The sequence below is a fragment of the Microtus oregoni genome, unplaced genomic scaffold (assembly GCF_018167655.1).
Source record: "Microtus oregoni isolate MIOR12 unplaced genomic scaffold, Mior012 000067F_004, whole genome shotgun sequence".
NCBI lineage: Eukaryota > Metazoa > Chordata > Mammalia > Rodentia > Cricetidae > Microtus > Microtus oregoni.
The window spans coordinates 263,939-286,237 of NW_024543957.1; the positions used below are offsets into that span (position 1 = coordinate 263,939).

Sequence of the window (22,299 nt, forward strand, 5' to 3'; positions counted from 1 at the left end):
CATTGAATACTCTGGCGTTCCTTCCATGCTTTGGCTTATTCCTTCGGAAAGTTACCTGTAAACATCTTCCTGTCGACAGAGGTTTCTGTCCCGCCTGGTCCCGCAGTCATTCAGTCCCAAAGAAGCACACAGAGGCCTACATTTTATTTATAAACTGGTTGGCCTATTGGCTCAGTCTTCTCATTAACTCTCATATCTTACATCTCAACCCACAATTCTTGTCTGTGTTAGCCACATGGCTTGGGACCTTTTATCAGCGAGGCATTCTCATCTTGTTTCCTTTTGGACTGGGTCACAACTGAAGACTTGACACTTTCCTCTTCCTGGAATTCTTCTGTTTTCTTGGCCCCGCCTCTACTTCCTGCCTGGCTACTGGCCAGTCAGAGTTTTACTGAAACAGTGCAAGACCATTGTACCAGAGCATCTTCCAGCATTTTCCTCATGGTGTCATGGTTCCATGTAAACCTAAGTACAAAATGAGTTTTTACTTTTAGAGTTCACATACGGTGGGTAGAGTCCTTTGAAGCAGGAATTGCTGCCTTGGCGATTTCATCCAGAGTTGTTCGTATTGTACAGGGCATGGATGCCTTTCAGACCGTCTGTTCTTGCTTCACAGTGCATTTTCCCTTGGGTGTGTGTGTGCACTGAGGCACACGCACGTGTACGTTCCTCTGGGTGTGTGTGTGTGAAGGTCAGAAGCCAGCCGTGGGTATCTTCAGTCACTCTCCTTCATATCATTCAGGATGGCTCACTGAACCAGCAACTCGCTTGCCCCTGTGGCTGGGCTGGCTGTTCACCAGGTCACAGGGGTGGCGTGCCCAAGGGAAGAGGTCTTGCGAAATTTTATAAGCTCCCCCCCCACAGCATTTCACACAAGCATTTAAATGTGGCATGTGCTATTTCACACACTACTGAAGGCACTGTGGGGGTGGAAACCATGAGTTTTAATTTCATGGTATTCAGTGGTACACGACAAGCTACTCCAGCTCCCAAAGAAATGAGTGGCAGTCAATGAGCTCATGCCTCATGCTCTCTGTTTTCATTGGGATTCATTCTTGATTTGCGGGGAGAGGGATCCATGCTAGGTAGGCAAAGCACCCTTCCCCCGAACCCTCCGCCCCCCCCACGCCCCCCCCCCCCCCCGCTAATGCCACAAGGTTGAACTTTCAGCAGTGGGTTGTGGAGTGGTAACGTCTGTGTCTCTTTGGTGGGTGACGGATCTCCATGTTGCACATGCTGTATGCTTGTTTTGGAATAATGAAACCATGTCTTTTCACCACATCTACTCCCTTTTAAATATTGCTGTTCGCATTTGTAAACAAAATGACCGGGGCTGATTTCTGCCCATGTCTCTTTCACTTTAGAAACTTGTAATACTGAGGGATTCTCGGGGAGAATCCCCCATTGAAGAGCTGAGACGTCTAATAGCCACCTTGGAAACAAAACTTCTGATGCTGAATGTAAGTACTGAGCCTTTCAGGGTAAACTGGGGCTTGACGAGCACTGTTTATTTTAATATGTCCGTTTAATATGTCCTTGTGCTTCACAGCGCCAGCAAGAGAATGCTGCTGGTCAACTGTCTCTCCTGGATCTGTTATTCTCATAATACTCTGAAGAAATGAAAGTCGATACGAGGGGAGCGACTCTCTCATGGAAATTCTCTGGGAGAAGGTGCTTGTGGTTTGCGGCTTCAGCGACTACATCTTCTTGTGTTCTCCTGTTCCTAAAGATACCCCTTTCTGCTAAAACCCAAGTAAACCGAAGGATTTGTGTGACAGCAGTCCAGAGATGTCTATAGCATCCTCCAGCCCACGGGTCGTAATGGCAAGTTTTTCTTGGTAGCGTCGTAATTAATGGTTAGCAGTGCATTGGGGTCGATACAGTGGGGTCTTGTACCTCAGTATCACTTGACCAAATTAGAAGGCACAAGAGTGGTCCATCCTTGTCATCTTCAGAGAAATAGTTAAAGGAGGCACACTCTTGCCATTGTATACTGCTGTTACATTTGTTCAGTCATGGAGCCTATGGGAATGACGATAACCCTGCAAAGGGAATGCGTCCTGTAGACTTGAAAAGACTGTGCCCCAGAAGTAGTGAAATTGGTAGAATTCATTAGAACTCCTGAAGAAAAAAAGATGTAAGTATTGTGACGAGTATGTGAAAATGTCACTTCCCGACAAAATTTATAAGGTCTTTCAATGCAATGTGGTCTGCTACCTGATGTCAACTGCCTGTCACATTAAGAGTTGATCCTTAGTATGCCTATAGCTCACTTCCTCGTGGTTTATGTATTTCCTCCTTTGTATGGATAGCGGTAACTGAGAATGTTTTGTGATTCAAATTTATTGTGCATGTAGTATGTGAACATCAGTGATAGACAAGGTCTTCTGTACACTTAAGACTCTTATCCTGTGGTGTCCTTCATATATGTGTGTATGTGTGTATACATACATACATATATATACATATATATATACATATATATATATACATACATACATACATACTCCATGGGAAATCATTACTTGGAAACATTTGGTTTAATAAATATGGAATTGTTTCAGACTTGCTGGTATGAGTCATGTAATTGCACTCCCTTCCCAACGTTTCATGCCCTTTTAAACAAAAATGGTCCCATGCTAACTCATGTTTCTGCATGGGGCCTCTCCTCGTCCTGACCACTTGTCTCATTGTGTCCTGTGATGCAGAAGCATTAAAAACAAGTGTGTGTTCGGCATCTCTCATTTTCTACAAGCAGAATTCATTTCTCCACAATGAGAGAACTTCCCCTCTGGCCAGAATCATGGTACTTCCTAAACTGTGAATCATCTAGGGGAACTTCCCCCTTTGTTTAAAATATCTGTGATCGTATGGACCTTCAGTAATGCTTCCAGCACTGAATATCTCCTACTTGAGATATTCTATCAGTAGGAGATGAAAAATACATTTCCCTATCATTGAATCTTGTATTATTCGAGTGTGTACTCCTGCGTGTATGAGAGAGAGACAGAGAAACAGAAAGAGACAGAGAGGGATGGAGAGAGGGAAAGAGAGAGAATATTTTGGTATGTGGTACATGTGTAAATGTGTTCCTATGTGTAGCACATGTGTGTGTGAATACACGTGTATGGAGTATGCAGGTTTATGCATAAATCTTTTAGTATGCAGTACATGTGTAAATGTGTTCCTATGTGTAGCACATGTGTGTGTGAATAGACGTGTATGGAGTATGCAGGTTTATGCATAAATCTTTTAGTATGCACTACATGTGTAGATGTGTTCCTATGTGTAGCACATGTGTGTGTGAATAGACGTGTATGGAGTATGCAGGTTTATGCATAAATCCTTTAGTATGCAGTACATGTGTAAATGTGTTCCTATGTGTAGCACATGTGTGTGTGAATACACGTGTATGGAGTATGCCGGTTTATGCATAAAACTTTTAGTATGCAGTACATGTGTAAATGTTCATATGTGTGGCACACCTGTGTGTGAGTGCATGTATGCATCTCTGCATGTTTTCAGATGTGTGTAAATCATTTGGTATGTGCTTCATATATATGTGTTCTATGTGTAGACACACTTGTTTTTGAATGCATGTGTCCACCTCTGTGTATGTTTGCAAGTGTAAATCTTTTGATATATGGTTCATATATATGTGTTCATATGTGTAGCACACATGTGTGGATATGTGTGTGAGAGAGTGTGCAGATCTTTTGGTATGTGGTACGTATGTTTATGTGATCATAGGTGTAAGTGGAGACTTCACGTTCATTTCCTGGCCAACCAGACCCAAATAGTCACAACAAAAACTTTATTAATTACAACACAGTTTTGCCGACGGCCCAGGCATATTCCTAGCTATGTCTTACATCCTAAATTAACCCATTTCTACTCATCTGTGTATCACCACGAGGCTGTGGCTTACCGGTAAGTTTCCGGTGTCTGTCTTTTTTGGCAGGTGCATGGCATCTGCCTGACTCTGCCGTCTTTCTCCCTGCATTCATTTTAAATTTCCCACCTAACTTTGTACTGCCCTGCCATTGACCAAAGAAGCTTCTTTATTAACCAACGGTAGTAAAACCTATTCATAGCATACAGAGGGGAATCCCACAACACATGTGTGTAGAACTCATGTGCGTGAATGCATGTGCACGCATGCGTGCGTGTGTTCACAACTGCATGTGCATATGCTGGCAGATGTGTCTCCTCTCTATGTGGCCCAGACAGCAGGGCATGCAGAGTAAAGGCTGATAACTTGGCATAAGCCTGGTGGAGATGCTGCAGACCAAGCCCCAGCTCACAAGCTGTAGTGGGAAGGAATTGAGGATGTTCTGAGGGATGGGATCTTCAAGCCCTCTTGGGTTACATATGTTCGTGCCTAAGCTTTCGTGTGTGCGTGTGTGTATGTTTGTGTGTATGTGTATGTCTGTGATGTCTCTCTCTGTGTGTATGTGTGTCTGTGTTGGGGTTTCCATGTGGAGGGTAGGCTGTGGGTGTAGGATGGAGCAAGAGTGAGGGACTTGAGGGAAGGCTCATCCCAGTAAAAAGAATGAAAAAAAAAAACGGAGAGGAAAAAAAAAGCAAAGGCTCCTGAATCCTAATGGCAAAAGCAACAGTAGAAAATGCCTGGCACACCTTTCCCCCCCTTCTTTCCAATTTTTTGGCCAGAGAGAATTTCAACCTGGCCACTGTTGCCAGAGGCTGTAGGGTCCCCAGGAGGCTTGCCCATGTTTTCTGCTTGGTCTCAGCTGCTAAGGCTCATGGGGTCCACACTCTTCTGTCTGGCTCATTCCTCACCTTTCATTGCTCTTTACAACCACTGGTCCAACACCTCCTTGAGAAAAGGGACCTGTCAGGTGCCCTGACATTCTGGCCCAGTAAGGGTGGAAACTGAGGAGAAACTGGCTAGTTTTTTAAGTCCCTTTAACTGTTCTGCACTAACTGCCCAGGACATGAGAACTAGCCTGGCTCCTGACAGCAGCAGCCTGGCCCAAACACATAGTCAGGCCACAGAAAACACAGGAGAAAGCCCTACCTATTGCCTTGCCCTTTCAGTAGCCAAGGGCAGCTATGGTGGCAGAGTGGAGTATGGGTGGACAGAGAAGGTGGGGCTAGAAGAAATTCCACAAGCTCCCAGCTGCTGGCCATGCGGCAGTCCTCACAGCACCTACCTACAGGGCCTCAGAAGCCCGATTTCCTGGGCCAGGCCTATGTCCATGCTACATTTTGTCGTGTGCTTTAGTAATTTCCTGGAAGCTTGTTCTCCATGGGGTTTAGCCTCTATTTCCAGAAAGAGTAGGACAGGACCCCAACTAGAGAACTAATTGATAACTTTCCTAGTGTGGATCCAGTGTGCACACTTTCAAATAGCTACAAAAAGTGCCAATAAACTCTCCCAGAAAACGTAAGTGGGGTGATTTGGCTCAGCATTAACTCATTTCTTGAAAATGATGCAAACTTAAAACGATTTGCCAGCTCCTTCCTTGTTGGGTGTGTGAGAGTGAAAAGCATGCCTTCCTGGGCTCTGGAAGTTTATGTCAAAGCAAAGCTGCAGGGGCTTACCTGGCTGGTTTTAGTTCCCTTCCCCCAATGGGTGAAAGGTTTCCATGTTGCGAAAACCATTTAAAATGAAGCAACTGCTGTTATCGGTTTCCAAATTCTTCATCAGAACCTGGAAGAAGCCCCTCTGGCGATATGGTGCTCAAATCTTTGCTGTCCTGCGTCAGAAGGTATCTTATCTCAAACTACTGAGACAGTAAACATTCGAGTATAGAGGCCCAGTGCTGCTACCCGAAGGATGGGCTGGAATTGGCTGCTGGTTGGAATGAGAGGGTCCCCAGGGTGAGCTGATGGGGAAAAGAGTTTGGTATTTGGCAGAAGAGGGTCAAAGGTATGTCTCTGTGTTCCCATGGGAAAGAGACACAAAAGAACTCTTGGGCATTGGAGCCCACAGAGAGGCTTCAGTGATGCCAGGATCCAGGCTTGCATTTCCAAAGATCATGCTCCTTCTGTTCCCATTAGAAGGGAGATACTTAGCGCCTTGTTTTTGTTGCTTGCTAGCAAAGCTGGATGACTGCATAAACCCCTCTCTGACTTCCCTTTTGAGGTTCTTGACATTCATTAGGAGAATGAAGTTCTGCAGCCTTAGTGTGTGAGTGTGTGGCTGGTGTGAGAAGGGGCATGATGGAAACCCACAGCAAACAGGATTTCACAGCCTCATCGTTTCCTGAACCATCCCAGACAGGCTGACCAGATAATGGCCCAGGTCACAAGAAATGAGGTAGCAGCCATGAGGGGGAAGACAATACGCCCTGGACCCAGAGGGTTATGAATGAAATGGCTGTGATAGGGACGGCCTTGAGGCCAGGCAAGGGAGGAAAAATAGCTGAGTAGGGTAGAAGTTGCACAGGCCATTCTGGAGTTAGGAGTGAGGAGGTCATGGCCAGTTCAGACTGTACAAGGGGAATGTGGGAATGTGGAGAGACTCTTGTGGCCAGAAGCAGCAGCGGGAAAGACAGACAGACAGACAGACAGACAGAGAGACAGACACAGAGGGAGACAGAGAGAGACAGACAGAGACAGAGAGAGACAGACAGAGAGACAGACAGACAGAGACAGAGAGAGAGAGAACACACACAGAGTGAGGCATTAGAAAAGATGAGAAGAGCATATTGAGTCCAAAGGATTCTGGTCACTTCTCCATCTGGCCACTCTTGAATTGGCCCCAGCGCACACGATGAGTGGCTTTATCCCTAGAAAGCCCGAGGCTCTTAGTGGGAATACCTTTCAACAGGAAGCTTATCCAGTACCCAAGAGTCACAGGCCTCTGGACTCTGAGGGGTGAAAGGCAATACAGCCTAGAGCAAGTAAAGAGGATAGAAAATTCCTCATATATGGGGAAATTCTAGGGCTAGTCAGGACAGCTGGGGCAGCTGTGGTCAAAACACCTTGCCCAATGTTGCACGTTGTTCAGGGGAGCTCCATCATGACCTTTACCCTGCTTTACTTTCAAGCAGATTTGGTCCTCTGAAGAGTTCCAAGGAAAGGGGGAAGGTGAGCTAGTGGCCACTCTGCCAGGCCTGCCTGCCTCTGGGGTCCTGAGTAGGGTCCTCTCCTAGTTTGTGAGGTCCTCTCCTAGTTTGTGAGGGTGTTGGGTGCGGGATTTGTGAAAGCCCTCAGAATTCAGAAGTGAGGCTCTGAGCTCTAGCTGGAACTGATGTGGGGCAACTATAAATTTGAACCAGTGGCTTCCAGAAGCAAACCATGTCCTGTTTGGAGTTGCCAGCTCCCTCCTTAGAAGACCCTGCCACTGAGCTCTCACCTCTGCTTAGGTTTCCCTGGAATGGCTCATGATCAGCAGGAGGGGAGTGTCTCTCCCGCTGTGCTTACCAGGCACTGGTGGAATCAGAAGGCTGGAAGGGGGTAACAGATGACCATGGAAGGAAGGAGGGAAAGAAGCAAGGTACTATGGGCCAAGGAAGAAAATAAAGACCACATTTAAGGAGGAAATAGGAGAAATGGGGGCTGAAGAGGCAGTAGGCCTCACCCTAGGTAGTAGAGACAGGTGAGGCAGGGCCTCCGAGGCTGACTGGCTCCAGTGAGGGCTAAGACCAGAGTTGTGGAAGAGGCTTGGAGTGTCATACATAGAAGAATCTTGCCAACTGCTCTTCCCCTGAGGCAATAGGTGGACAGGTAGATGGATGCACAGACAGACAGACAGGTGGGTAGGCAGACAGGTGGAAAGTGAAGAAAGAAGTCAGCAGGAAGAGAAGGGCTGAGCAGATCTATGTGTGTCCTACATCCACTCTTCATATTGTGTAGAGGAAGAAAGCTAGTGCTGCCCACCTGGGCATTGGTGTAGGAGGTTCTTGTGGGCATGGCCAACATGTGCTGGAAGGCCATGGGCCAGTCTGTCCTTAACTGATTTAGTAGAGAGCCTCCTGTTGGCATCTAAAGTAGCCCTGAGATATTTCTTGGTCCCATCGAGGTATGCCAGGAGCACTGGCTGCTTTCCAGACCAACAGTGACATGTGTCAGGCCATATCTGGGGCCGCGGTGGCTAGTCCAGGGGGTGTACAAGCTGGAGGTGCATGTGGCCTGTGGTTGTGGAGCACATACATCTGTGTTGTTCCTGGGGGACACTTATCCTTTCTATAAAAGACAGAGCAGCCCAAAAGAAGAGCTTAAGGAAGAGGAGGGATACCTCCCACTGGGGACCTCTCACCAGTTCCTAAAATAAATAAATAAATAAATAAATAAATAAAAGAAAAGAACAGAAAGAAACCAAGCAGAAAGGAACCCGAACAGTCTGTGATGGGAAAAAGGTGAGGTAGTTAAGGCTTTCCGTCTGGTGGGAGCTGCAGGGGGCTCACTGGAAGGAAAGGAAAGACTTAGCATCAAACCGTCCCAGCAGGGGCCCTGGACTCATACTCGAAGGTTTACTGTTCACTTTTTGGAACCTCCCGACTTTGTTACCAAAAGTAGACAACCTCCGAGGAGTGACCCCGCCTCCATGTAGTTGCCTGCATTCTCTCCTGCTGGGGCACTGTAGGGTGACAGGTTCAGCAGTTTAGTGGCCTCTTCCTTGTCTTTATAAAAAGATGTGAGCAATTATGGAAGCTTCTATCTAGTCAGGTCAACCCAGGGTTCTCTTCAAAATGTGAATTGCAAGGTGGGAACTTGTCATTGAAATGCCCTGGCTTCTCTGAGGAAGGAGTAGAGAGGATTGCACAAGATTGGATTCAGATCCTCCAGTACTGAGGCCTGTTTGGAAAGAGCAAGATGCCTGGGAACATACAAAACAGCACCTGTCTGGCCTCTGAGCTCCTGTTATCAGGGCTCCTCTAGCAGATCCTGACTCAGGGCAGGGCCTTCAGGGCAGGCACGAATTGCTCAACAGAGGCACTCTCAGTCACCACTAAGCTACCTGGGGACTGGAGACAGGGGCATCCTTTGGAAGCCACCTCAAGGAGAATGCTGAAAATTGTTACTTTCTTCTCCAGGGAGATAGGCTGGATTCTTCTGCTGCAAATGATACCACACTGTGGGCTTTTACCTACCCCAGAAGGGTAGCCATGGGTCACATGCTTTCCTGACACTCACCCCAGAACATGGAGCAAGTCCCCAGCCTGACACCAGAAACCACTGGAAGAAGCCCGAGTTCATGAAGAACCATGGGTACATGCAGACAAATCCAAGAAAAGAAAACCAATGGTAGCAGGGGTACTAAATGCAAACCAAAACCCAAACAAAGCAAAGGACGAAAGGCCCGGCAGTGCTGTGGGGTCATTTCATAAAGAGAATATGGCTTTGGAGAGATACCGTCTGGCGGGAAGGACTGGACAGGGCAGTAAAGAAGGAACAGAAAAGCCACGGTGAGCAGAAATGCAAGACTGGAAAAGAGAAGGAAGAGTCAGGGATGCTTTATCTTCCCCCAGGTGCCATTTATGAGAGAAAAGGGAAGTCAAGACTCACTGCCAGCAGCGCTGGTGGGCTTGGCGGCAGAGAGAGTTACGTGAGTAGGGGTAGAAAGATTGGTTACGTCATGGAGCTGGCTGAGGACTGAAGACCGCCGGCGCACAGCACCCTGAAATGACCCGCTTCTCTTGAAGGTACTCACTACCTCCATCTGTGGGAGAGAAAATGAGATAAAAGTTGGCTTGCATGGAGGTCCAGGCTACCACACAGGGTGGGGCTGGGTGAGGGCAGGGGCCACATGGGGGACATATGGGGCCAGCAAAGCCTCAGCTAGGTCAGCCCCATTCCTGGAAGCTGCCAATGCTTTTGACAAAGCCATGACTGAGAGAGGGTTTTGCTGGGCAAATGGTTAGTGGTCAGGAGTGTGGGAAGGAAAGGTCACCGGTGGAAGCACACTGCAAACATTTTGTAGGTAGTCACTTGCGTTCACGATACGCTCGCTCATCGAGAGCCACTCGTCAATAAGTACCTGTGTCTGGCAACACTTCCTTATCCTACTTCGGTAGTTCTCAACACTTTTTTCCGCCCCAACACACCTGAGGGATATGACATGCTCTTATTAGAAGGTGGAAGCATTCTCCAGCAGTTTGTGGGCTGGAGGCTCTTGCCTGGATCCCTGGGAAATCACTGCCCTTGTTCATGGTCCTCTTAGCAGAGGGTCTCTTGTTCTGTCCTGCTCCACTGTGGCGGGGAGTTGATAATCACTCGGATTTCAGCAGAATATAGACTTAGGTAGAAGAGGGGCTTCCAAGATCAGAGGCTTTGTTTTGTCAGAAATTTTCCTACAGCCCCCATGCATGGAGGCTTGGAGGACTGGGGGACAACCCTTTGCGCTTTCTAGAAGACGAAGGGGAAGATGAGACCCATAGGAGAGCGCTGTAAATAAATCCTGCTAGAAGCCTCCTGACTCATTGTCTTTGGATTTTCTGACTCTGTCTTTGACTACGACGCTGTGACAAATATAGGAAGTAGGGTCTGAAGGAACTGTAGCTGAGCCACCATATCCAGTTGTGACACTGGGAGACCACATGCCTAGACTCAGGGAGGCCAGAGGCAAGGCACACTGGCAGCCTTCTCCTGGAGAACGGCCTCAGTGTGGAGAGAAGCTTTGATGGTGGATCTAACTTCTGGAAAGTATCATGCAGTTCATTGAATAAAACGAGCAGACAAGCCAACATGCATTTCTGGACTCCAAAGACCTGTTACGGTCTGGCATCCCAAGCCCTGCAGTGGGAACTCCCTGGCCTCCAGTCTCCTCTGACTTTCTGACAGGGCTTCTCCAAAAGAAGCAGTTTCACTGTTGACTCCTTCCTCCAAACAAAATGTCTTTCAACCTCAGCCCCCCTGAGGAAAGACTTGCCATCCTTCCATTTAACCTGCCCAGGGCTGCTTTTCACCCAGTATGACCCACTTCCTCACTCCTTTCCTCGAGAGAAGGCAGGCTTTGAGGCCGTGAGTGCATCTGTGAGGAATATGTTGTACACGTGGTTGGGTATTTCATGTAAGGAAGATGTGTGGATGTGGTGGTGTTGCAGACTCTGGGCTGTGGCGTTGCTTCTTTGGACTGCATGGTTTCTAGGCGATGGAAAAGACAAGGGATGGGAAAGCTGCCTTTGCTGCCTCAGTTTGGCATCAGTCTCCATGATATCTTCTGTGATGTCCCCGCAGGATAACCATATCTATGAAAGCATCACCGTCACCACCCTCCCCCTACCAGAGGCCCCAGAGCTGGCCAGGAACAAGGGCTCAGCCATTGGTAAAGAATCTCATCAATTTGTAATGGAATGCAAAAAAAGACAGACCACGTCATGAACATCCAAAAAGCTACATGATCCAGGTTTGAGGCACTCTCTTTTATTGTGGAGCAGCACCCTAGCATCTGGTGCATGGATACATTAGTATAGAACACGCATGAGAGCGGGCATCAAGTTACTTTGCAACAGAAAATGGTGTGCAGGCCTCCGAAATCCGGGGAGCAATTTTGTGGTTCACAAGATCCAGAAATCTGGGGCCAGTTGCCTAGGAAACACATACAACCTGAAAAGCCTTCCAGAGGCTTTAGTTAATTTTTTTTTAAAGCGGGTTTTCCGAATCAAATAGAACAAGTTGAGCTAAAGTGACCGGTTCAGTATTCTTGAGAGTCATGACGAATCTGAAATGATAAAGCCCCACTTGGAAAAGCCATGGAAGTTGAGATCCCATGGGGGAATCAGTGTGGCTTTACTGAGGGCCAAGAAGTGTGCTTGAGGAACTGGTACCAGCCTTGGCGCTCATTGGCTGATTTTGTACCACTCTCTCTTTCCCTGGGGTCCCATCTCCTTGCTTGCTTGCATCTACATGGGCATGGAACAGTTAGAATGACATGGAACACCAAGACTCCAAGTGGATGGGCAGCAGTGGCAGGCCCAGAAGTTTACAGACACACAAAGATACTACATAGATTGGTGGCCAGGCTACCATTGACACTCTAGGTTGGGGTAGGGCTGCTTAAGCAGATAGAGATGCTAACTCTATCTGGAATTACATAACAGAAATAAAAGAGGCTGATGTGGAGTTGGGTCACTGCTGTACTCTATTTCTGTGCTTTGCATCAGAACTGGAGCATGGCAGATAAGATCTGCCCTGAATCAGAAAAGGATGGGTTACTGGGGGTGGTCACAGTCACAGTCTCCTGGAAGGCACAGTTAGGTGGCCACATGCACATTGGGAAGATATGAGGGCTGTTTTCTGACATTTGCTATACATTCATGCTAGTGAGTAAACATTTATTACAGGAAACAAGTCAAAGCTACTTAGGTTGCAGCCATGCTTGTCCTGGGCACTGTATTGAAAGCACTGTCTCACCCCGTGGGGAGAGGAGGCTTGGGCTAGGGATCTAATGGTGGTTCCCATTTTACCAGGATCCATCTGAATCATAGCTAGGATAACATGGCTCAGATATGAACCTGGACACACTGGAGTAGGTTCTTGGGATGCTTGGTCCTTGAGGAATGCCTTCAACTTGGACTTCTTTGGTACCACTTCGCCCAGTCTTAAAGGATCCTGTTCTCTAAGTAGTTCCCCCACAGAATTCTGGTATTCTCAGATTCAGTGTGCTGGCCTCAGTCACACAGATGGCCCATAGAGGTAGGGGGGTAGTATGGGAGAAGAAAGCATAGACTTGGCAACCTTTAAGTAGGCTTTTATAGCATGGAAAAAGAGCCCTAAGGGTACACGGCAGCAAGCAGGGAGGCACAGCAGTGTGGGTGGGCAGGGTGCACATCTGGAAAAGCAGCACAGAGTCATCGGGATATGTAGGGGAGGAGTGCGGTGATGCCAAGAAGCTAGAGCTTGAAGACTACAGTCAGAAGCTGAAACTTCATCCTGGGGATAATGGAGATAAGCTCCATAGGCCCCATGGTGGTGGCAGAGGGGCAGGCATAAACAAAGACAGATGGAAGGCAAGGAATGACCCTGGTGCCTTGCCAGTGCCAGGTATACCCACAGAGCCTAGAAGGGAAAAGGGGAGGCACTCTCAGGATGGACACCATTAGATCACTAGGGGTGCTGGAGTAGCTGTGTGTACCTTAGAGTCCAGAGGATAGCCTGTTCTGGGCCACGTGTGTCAAGGCAGCTGAAAGAATACATGGGGAGGGGTGTGGAATCATGTCCTGTCCCAGTGCGTAAGTTGTCAGACAGATTCAAGGAGAATCTACCCAGCTGATTCTGCCTTAGCCAATAAGTTCCCAGAGAGGAAAAGTGATTGTGCCTACAGCCGAGGTAGTGAGACTGGCATCAGAGAGACGGTAGCCAAGGCCTTGGATGGGAACAGGCAATGAGTAACAGTGCCACGGTAATTTAGAGTATACCAGGTAGGCCATGGGGAATCGCCTCCAGGTCAGTCCCGGAGGCTGCAGTGTGAGGAGGCCTGCTGGCCTGGTGCAATGTTTGGCCTTAGCTAGTTCCCTAGCAGGTTCTCCCAGGGCTTTTCAGCATGAGAGATCAGGGTTGGAGTGGGAGGTGGAGATACCAGGAATATAAAGACAGAGAGGAGATGGAAATTCAGAAGGAACAGCAAGCTGTCAGGATGAGCAGGGCCAGCAACACTTCCAGAGGGCAACTGGAAAGCATGGAGTGGAAGAAGGCCTTGCAGACAGTGGTGTCAGCCATAGTGGGAGTGGTAGGCAGTGCAATCATGACAGAGTGTGAGGGGAAGATGGAAATAGGCAGCAAGTATGGAACCTTCTAGTAAGAAAGCTGGCCAAAAAGGAATTGGTGGCAGAGATCAGGGTAGCCTGGCACGTGAGATTTTTTTTTAAAAGCCTTAACTACTGCCTTTTGTTGGCAGTCTGATGTTTTTGGGAACTGTAGCTGATGGCTTTAGCCTTGACTAGCCTAGCCTATTGAGATTTGAACTAGCTTGGTGGCAGAGTCCACTTCCTAGAAAGGCTTTTGCACAGTGATTACAGAAGACTTTGGTGATCAGAGAACTAGTCGAAGACTCCTTGAAATGGAGTCTTTTCTCCCATACTCAAATGCAACTTGCCTAAGTAGCCCTGTCAAGGAAAGCAGACAGTGCTGGTTTGTGCCTCGGAGAGAGCCCTGAGCACATGTTTGTACCCATCTAGGAGAGAAGCTACCTGGGCACTGAGGGACGTGTCAGGGAGACGTGAGCTAAATGGCCAGCCAGTGGTGGGCACCTCTGTGTGGTAGAAGGGGAACTAGCCACTGCCTCTGCATACTTGGGGGCCAGATCCAGGGAGTTCCCTGCTGGCTTTGGGATTCTGTATGCCCAGTTTCTGCTTCTTGCCTGCTTTTTAAGGCAGCAAAATAGGAGTCACGTGGAACAGCAGCTTACCTGTGTCTGGATCCGGTTGAGGCCCCGAAACCAGAGGATCTGGCCCCTGCGGAGCTCTCGCTCAGCATGGTCGATTTCCTCCTCCCCCTCGGCCAGCTCCTCATCAGTCATCTCGTCCTTCCCAGGCCCATGCCCTGCTTCCTTCAGGCACTTGAGCTGGCTGGTGGGGATGGTGGCAATGACCTGGGAAAGCCAGAGTCAAAGGGCAGCAAACAGAGGTGGCCATGAGAGCAGGCTCTTCCATGACCAGGAATAAACCAGAGGCCCCACCTCTCAGAGATAAAGCCCACTTGGGGCCTAGTAGACCCTAAATTGGCGCTTTCTTGTAGAAGACTCCTAATCTACTGAGTCTCATCCAGGACCATGGAGCAGAGAGGCCAATGTATAGAGTACCATGTGAGGAAGACAGTGCTGGCCTCTGACCACTTCTGGGAAGGATCTTGAAGTGCCTGGGGCATGCTTCCTGAGAAGAATGGGCTCATTTGGGGGCTTTGGGACACCTGCTAGTGTATACATTTCTTATGGGGCACAGAGGGTGTGGATACTGCGGCCAGCCATCTCAGTACAGTATAATACCCACTCTACACATGTGATTGACCTCAAAGAGAAACTGCACACCGGGACTCAGGTGAGCTTCCTAGCTGATAACACTCCACATTGCTGGCCTTCATGGTTACTGAAAGAAAAGCTGGCTGCCATGTTCTCTGAGACTGAGCTCCATGGAAGCTTATTCCTGGCATTTCCCGGAGAAAGAAGTACTTAGAAAAGGGCTTGTGATCAGGGGCTTTTGTTGGAGGAGGCCACTAATTAGTTCTCGGCCACTTAGCCCTGAAATAATCACACAGAAACCGTATTAATTAAATCACTGCTTGGCCCATTAGCTCTAGCCTCTTATTGGCTAACTCTTACATCTTAATTTAACCCATTTCTATTAATCTGTGTATCGCCACATGGCTGTGGCTTACTGGGTAAAATTCTGTCTGGCTCCAGCTGGGCTATGTGGCTTTTCTCTGACCCCACCTCCTTTCTCCCAGCATTCAGCCTAGCTTTCCATGCCTAATTAAGTTCTGCCTTGCTATAGGTCCAAAGCAGTTTTCTTTATTAATCAATGGTAATCACAACATACAGAGGGAAATCCCACATCACCCTTTTAGGGAGGAAAAGGTGACAAGAAGGAAAGGCTGGGATGTGCCTTTCAACTGTCTGGGTGGAGGATGGCAGGTCAATCTGTCCCTCTTAGGTTCCTGTCAGCATGAGAGGAGTGGCTTTAAGGTTCTTTATAGAGATTCCTTTTTTCCAAGTTTTGTCACTTTGAATGTGCATTATTTTTATAATTAAAAATACTCTGAGCTACAGGCAGGCAGCACGCACCCCAGAAGAACTGCAGTGGCTATTGCGTCAGGGAGTTCAAAGGTTAACTAGAGGCTGGCATAGATAGGGCAGAGTGGAGTATATGGAGTCTAGACTGCAGAGCATGAAGGGACTCCATTGGGCTCTCCAGCAGAAGCCTAACAGGAAGGAGGTGCACTGATGGAAAGGAAGAGATTTCTTGAAAATGAGATGGAAAAACTAAGTGGTCTCTCATGATTAATGTCAGAGGCCAGCAACTGCCATAGTCGAAGTGGCCTCTGCGGCCAGCTTGGTAGAGGACATACCAAGAGGATAAAGAAACAAAATTCATAGTGTTATAAACCTAAGTGGTACCTCCTTATCCCCTAGTCGTAAGCCCTAACCATCAATTTGGAAATATTTGGAGGAGGCAGATAATAGAGGGTAAATAAAGTCATTTGGTTGAAGCCTTGATCCCACCAGATTTGTGCCATTATAAGAGGAGATACCAGAGAACTTTCTAGGAACCCATAGTGAGAAAGTAGCTAACCAGAAGCCAGGAAGGAACCCCTATCAGATACTGAATTTGCTGCCCTTGATCTTAGACTTCAAGCTTCTGGAGCTGTGAGAAAATACATGCCTTCGTGTAACCTGCCTGTCTCTGGTAGTCTGCTGCGGCAGCCTGAGCTGACCAAGGCCCAAAGTGAAGCAGATCCTGATGTGGCTTCCCAAACTAGTGTTCCCGAACTCTGAACAAAATGCTTCAGTGTACCATGGAGGGAGCTGGCTTGGTGCCTAAGACTGTACTGGCTGCCGACACTTAAAATTTTATTTCCTGATTTCATCACTGGGTACTACAACTGCTCCTTTGGGGCAGCTGCGACTTTCAGGTCCACAGGTGCTGTCCTGCCACTTTCCATGAAGCCCAAACACTTCCTTTTTCTCAAGCTGTCTTTGTCCCATAGATGTCATAGCAGGGCATTGTTTAATTTCAAATCTATTGGGACATCCCAAGCTCCACAGGCTGGCTCTCTTTCCATCTTGTTTTTTTGCACTGCTGGGGATGGTCCCCAGGACTTTATGACAGCTAAACAAGTGCTCTACACCCAGATTCACTTGCAGTTCCCCAAATATCCAGGTTGAGGGGGCAATTTTTCGCTTATACTATGGGGAAGGAAACTAGATGATTTCCTAGGACAGTGTGTGACTTATCTGCTCTATGTTCTCATTCCTGAGGTTGTCACTTGTGACCTTACCCCCAGGCTATAGTATGTCATAGGCCTGAGCCTGAGCACACACCACACAAGTTCCGGGCCACAGGCTCCAAGACTGTGGGGCAGGGAGTAGGGATAGTGAGAGGCGTAGGTGGAACAGGATGCCTGGTGTCTTATCCACTCCGAGGGCCATGAACAGAAGCCACCGGAATGAAGGTATTGGTGAGAAAGTTGACGAGGCAGACACTCACCTGTCCCCAGACCAGCTCCCCAACACCAACAAATAGGCACCAGAGCCACTGTTCTGTGGACAGTGGTGAACAGCTGAAGGGCTTCCCACCAAACTGGACGATGACAATCTGGGGGAAGGAATGGAGAGTGGTGGGAGGAGGAGCAGTTTATTACCAGGATGGCTCCTGACTTCTCTGCGTCCTGTCTAGCCCTCTACAAACCTTGCCCTCCAGACTGACTTTGTCTCCTGGGAGCCAGACCACTTTGACCATAGACAAATGTTTACTGGCATGTACTGCCTTTTGGTACCAGGATGTGTCATTGTGTAGCTTCACATGCTGTCACCCACTCCCACCTACCCTCTGCTGCCTCCAGCCTCCAGGTGAGACTCAGCTGTCTGCACCATCTTTCCCGCTTCATCAAGGCTATTTTCACATTTGCCTGCTCTGCATGGCCCTATAGTTTAAGGGTCACCCTGCTTCGGCCTCCTGACTTCCTTGTTGTCTACTTTAGAAGAAGTCTTACACCCAGGACAATATCTTAAATGCTAACCAAGCAATCCATAGCATATTACCCAACCTTGCTCAGAGCCATTTTCCAGGCAAGCGGGGCCAGTCTATACCCCATGGTGGGCTGAAATGATTTCATGCTAGCCAAGATGAAGTCTGTTGATCCCCTTATTCATTTGGTCCTGGGAAACCACAGTAAAATTCCCCTCTCAGTGGTTCCTTACTGGCATTTAGAGGTGGCCACCAATGTATGACATGCCCCTCTTCTTGGGATCTGTGAACAGTGAGCTACATTTCTATGACAGCCATTTTCTGATTTGTGGGACTTAACTATAAATGATGTTTTGTTTGAAGACACTATACTTTAGAGCATTTAGCCCCTCCTGGGGAGCTGAGCTTGCCACCCTGACCACAGTGTTGTGGGAGCCAAAGTTTAACATATCAACCATGTGCACAACAAGCTTTTCCTAAAGAATCTCTATTGTTCTAGAACACCAAGGAGTTAGGTGCTAGAAATTAACATGGTTGACCAAGAGAGAGTTAGGGAAGAAGGGTTCTGGAAACCATGTGAGAAGGATAGGGGATAAAGGCTACCCATAGCCCCCTGGAAGCTAGTAGGTTAGATGAAAAACTGAGCTCAGCAATGCTTGGAAGACGCAAAACATCTGCTCTAGAATGTGGAAAAGATTTGGGTACAAGAAGGCCAATGTCAGTGCCCCTACACCTTCATGTCCTACCTGAATTCCAAAGGTGCCCAGGACAATGGTGCAGAAGATGGGGTTGCTGAAGATACCATCAAAGACATTCCTCTCACCATGGATCTTGCGAGCATTGATCTCATTGAAAAGCTGCATCATGACAAAGGTGTTGAAAATGATGGTATAGTGCTCGGAGGGGGGCGAGTGCAGGGGTGCATTCCTTCCACTGTCGATGTCGAAGAAGAGCTCTCCTGAAGGGAGGAGAGAGGCAGGGGCTGAGAAGGGAGATCTCTCAGCCCCAGTGGCCACTCTCCCCCACCACATCTGCCCCAGGGATGTACAGTAGGGTACATGTTGAAGCAGGGAGGTATGGGTCAAAGGTATAGAGCGGGCCTGCTTTTTTCAGTCTATAAGTGCTGTATCCCATCCTGTGCCAGACTGAGGACACAGACAGGGCTCACGCATGAAGTATGTGCCTCCGGTTTAACTTACCAACAAAAAGCAACGTAAAGATGATAGTGAGCTGGTAGACAGCATGGCCAAGGATGTTCTTCATCATGGTACGTGAGATGAGGGGCTTGTCTCGGCCATATGGCTTCCGCAGCAGCAGTGACTCAGTTGGGGGCTCCGTCGCCAGGGCAAGTGAGGCAAATGTATCCATGATCAAGTTCACCCATAACATCTGCACAGCTTTGAGAGGAGAGTCCTGCAGAGAAGGGCAGTCACCTTCGTGTATGCTGGCCATGCAGAACTACATAGAGTAACCTTGGGATGCTAGGATATGAAAGCCTGCCACTACTGAGGAGAAGCTCAGTTTTGCCAATGTCATGGGAATCTCAGGTTTGCAGATGTTTTCCACTTGGCTTCCTAACTCCCACCTACTTCCCTCTCTTCTTGCCTGGTGGCAGTGATCTCAAAGTTGTGGTCTGAATTTCACATACAGAGGAACAGGTAAGCTGGAGAGGCAATGGGGAGTGGCTGCTAATGGGTGTGAGGTATCCTCTAGGGAATCATGGGAATATTCTGAGAGTAAACTGCATATGCTGAGGCATGGATTTTGTACTTACAAGTGGTTAGGATGGTTGTTATGATATCATTCATACTTGACTTAGATATCAAGAGAAAGTCCCTGAGGGGCTGGGGAGTTAGCTCAGTTAGTAAAGTGTTTCTCTTACAAGCATGAAAACCTAAGCTCAACCTCTAGAATCTGTATCACAAAAGCCTGGCATGGCAGTGTGAATTTGTAATCTCAGTGATGGGAAGATGAAGATGTGAGGATCTCTAAGGCTTGCTGTCTAGCTAGCCTGTCCTAATCAGTGAGGCTGGGGTCTTATTGAAAAAAGTTTGTCTCTCAAAGAACAAGGTGAAAAACTTCCAAGGAACACCAGAGGTTGACCTCTGACCTCTAAATAAACATGAATGCACGTGTATGTACACCTTGCCAACACACACACACACTAAGGAATCAAGCTAATCACTCAAAATAGTTAACTACTTTTTGACAATAAAGTCAACCATCCCTAACAAGAAATCAATAAATTCTGGCCTCCAACCAATGGGGAAGATGAAAGCATTGAGAAAGGGGAAATATAGAATTTCTCTGAAACTCAGTCATTCTACTCCCAGATCTCAACCCGAGAGAGCGGACGACATATGCATATTGAAACTTGGACATGAGCGTTCCTAGCAACACTACACTGCAATGAAGCGGAAGTGGTCCAAAGCATGGATGAATGACAAACATAATGGGGCCGAGTGGACTCCTGTGCAGCTATGATAATGAATAAAGCACTGGGCCAAGCTGCAAGATGGATGAATCTTGCAAACATGCAAACTGAGATGTGGGGTGCAAAGGCCATATGTTGAATCTTCAAATTGGCACAGCGAATAGAGGCGCAAACCTGAGTTCAATTATCTGGGACCCAAACGGTGGAAAGAGAGAAGTTATTCATGCAAGTTGCCCTCTGGCCTCCACATGTGCAGTGCAGCACATACACATGCCCATCCCCCTTGGCAAAAAAATGTACAAAACAAACCCCAAAGGCCACATGCCATTTCATTCCACTGATACAAATTATCTACAACAGGCAAATAAATAGAGGCAGAAAGAAGTGGCAGTTGTCAGGGGCTTGGGGGTGGGGTGGGGAATGACTGCTGGTAGGCGAAAGGTTTCCTTTGAGATGGATGAATGTGTTCTGGAACTAGAAGGAAGTGATGATTCACACTGTGAATATACTAAAAAATCTACTAAACAGCTACCATGAAGAGATAAGATTTTTCGTATATGATTTTGATTTCAATAAAAAGAATCTGCAACAAGCAAAACACTTGTTCTTAATATGGCCCTCTTGAGCCCACATTACTGCCTCTTGTAGGCCCCTGGTGCCCACCTGAGTGATGCAGGCACCTGTGAAGGCCACGATCACAGCCACCACGTTGACTGTCAGCTGAAACTGCAGGAACTTGGAGATGCTGTCGTAGACATTGCGGCCCCACATGACGGCCTTGACAATGCTGGTGAAGTTGTCATCAGTCAGTATGATGTCAGAGGCCTCCTTGGCCACATCAGTGCCTGCGATGCCCTGGGGGATGGTATATAAGCATAGTGCTTATTTCTCAAGTCCTCCTTGGGCACCCAGCCCACCTGGGATGGTCCCCTGCCTTTCTCTTCCAAATAAGGCCTTAATTGAACAGCACTTGTTTTAATCTAACACACTCTACACTGCGAACTGCATGTTGCCACATTTGGTTGTGAGGGGGCCCTTTGCTGCTAAACAACATCCATACAGCCTTCCACAAGGTCCAGCTCCCTCTGGGTGGCTACTCACCAGTCCTTTGTCTGGCTACTTGAAGAAACCCTGAGAAATGTGGGCTGTCTGTCTGGGTAGTGGAAAGGACCCCATCCCCTGGCTCCATAGCAGATTTTTGCTGCCTCCACTGCATAAGCTTGGGCATAGCAATAGACATCAAGTCTGTGTAGCCCTCACCCACTCCATCTTGGACCTGTGTCTTGTGACATCAGTCACCCCTGGACAGTTCAGCCTGCTCTCTACTCCAGGTTGTGAGATCCAGGAATGCTGTACTTCCCCATCCCACTGCTGAACCAAATATGACTGAGTGAAAGGTTCTCCTTTCTGCTGGGGGGGGGTGACACTAGGCTGCTAACCACTGTGAGTTGGGGGCAGGGCTCACCATGTGGGGCAGTATCTAGAAGGCCACCCTGCTCAGTAAGAAGAGCTAGATCTATATGAACAGAAAGAGAGAAACCAGAGGAAGAACTCCCTGTGGTCTCTGCTCATCACTCTTGGGGCCAGGGGCTTACTTTGAGTGGACTAAGAATAGGTGATTATGGGCAGGTACCACTGTTGTCAAGCCACCATTCAGCGTTTCTCCCCTTTCTTCAGTGGTGCAGTTAGGCTCCACTGTAACCTCTGGGTGTCCTCACACCAGATGTCTTTAAACAAATCACATATATATTTGTTAATGGTCAGAGCCCACACAGCCACAAGCAGTCAAGATGTGAGTGAAGAAAGCTTCTAGCAGTCTGTCACCTGTCCTGATACTGGCTCTCCATTTTCTGATGCAAAGTTAACTCCAGGAGAAACATGATTTCATCTGTGTGATGAACTGGGTCTGGCACCAGATGGCTTACCATGGCGAAGCCCACATCTGCCTTTTTGAGAGCTGGCCCATCATTGGTACCATCCCCAGTCACAGCCACCACCTGCTCTCTGCTCACCAGTTGTGCTGTCAATAATGCCTGGAACACAGAATGGGTTAGGGTAGGGTTGAAGGTATCTGCCCAATGTTTGGTATGGCCTGCTTCTATGCTCCTTGTCACTTATGGGGTCAAGTTCTCAGGCCTTTAATGGGGGTAACTTCATCCCCCTACTTCCACCAAGGTCCTTTGTCTCAGTAACATAGGCTGGCAAGATATGGTAGAAGGGAAGGTCCCACACTGTGTGAACTGAATGATTGTCTCCCTGTCCCAGCCTTGGTTT

The 22,299-nt window shown here is 48.0% G+C and overlaps 1 protein-coding gene across 1 annotated transcript; it reads right to left on the minus strand.

Annotated features, from left to right (window-relative positions):
* Positions 1–9,441: 9,441 nt before the first annotated feature.
* On the minus strand, positions 9,442–22,058 carry LOC121440355 (plasma membrane calcium-transporting ATPase 3-like; the record flags this gene model as incomplete). Its single annotated transcript, XM_041641152.1, has 7 exons — positions 9,442–9,631; positions 14,318–14,500; positions 17,112–17,219; positions 18,338–18,549; positions 18,791–19,004; positions 20,689–20,880; positions 21,951–22,058. Coding segments are annotated over 7 exons (1,182 nt in total), but the record flags the coding sequence as incomplete, so codon positions are not given.
* Positions 22,059–22,299: the final 241 nt, after the last annotated feature.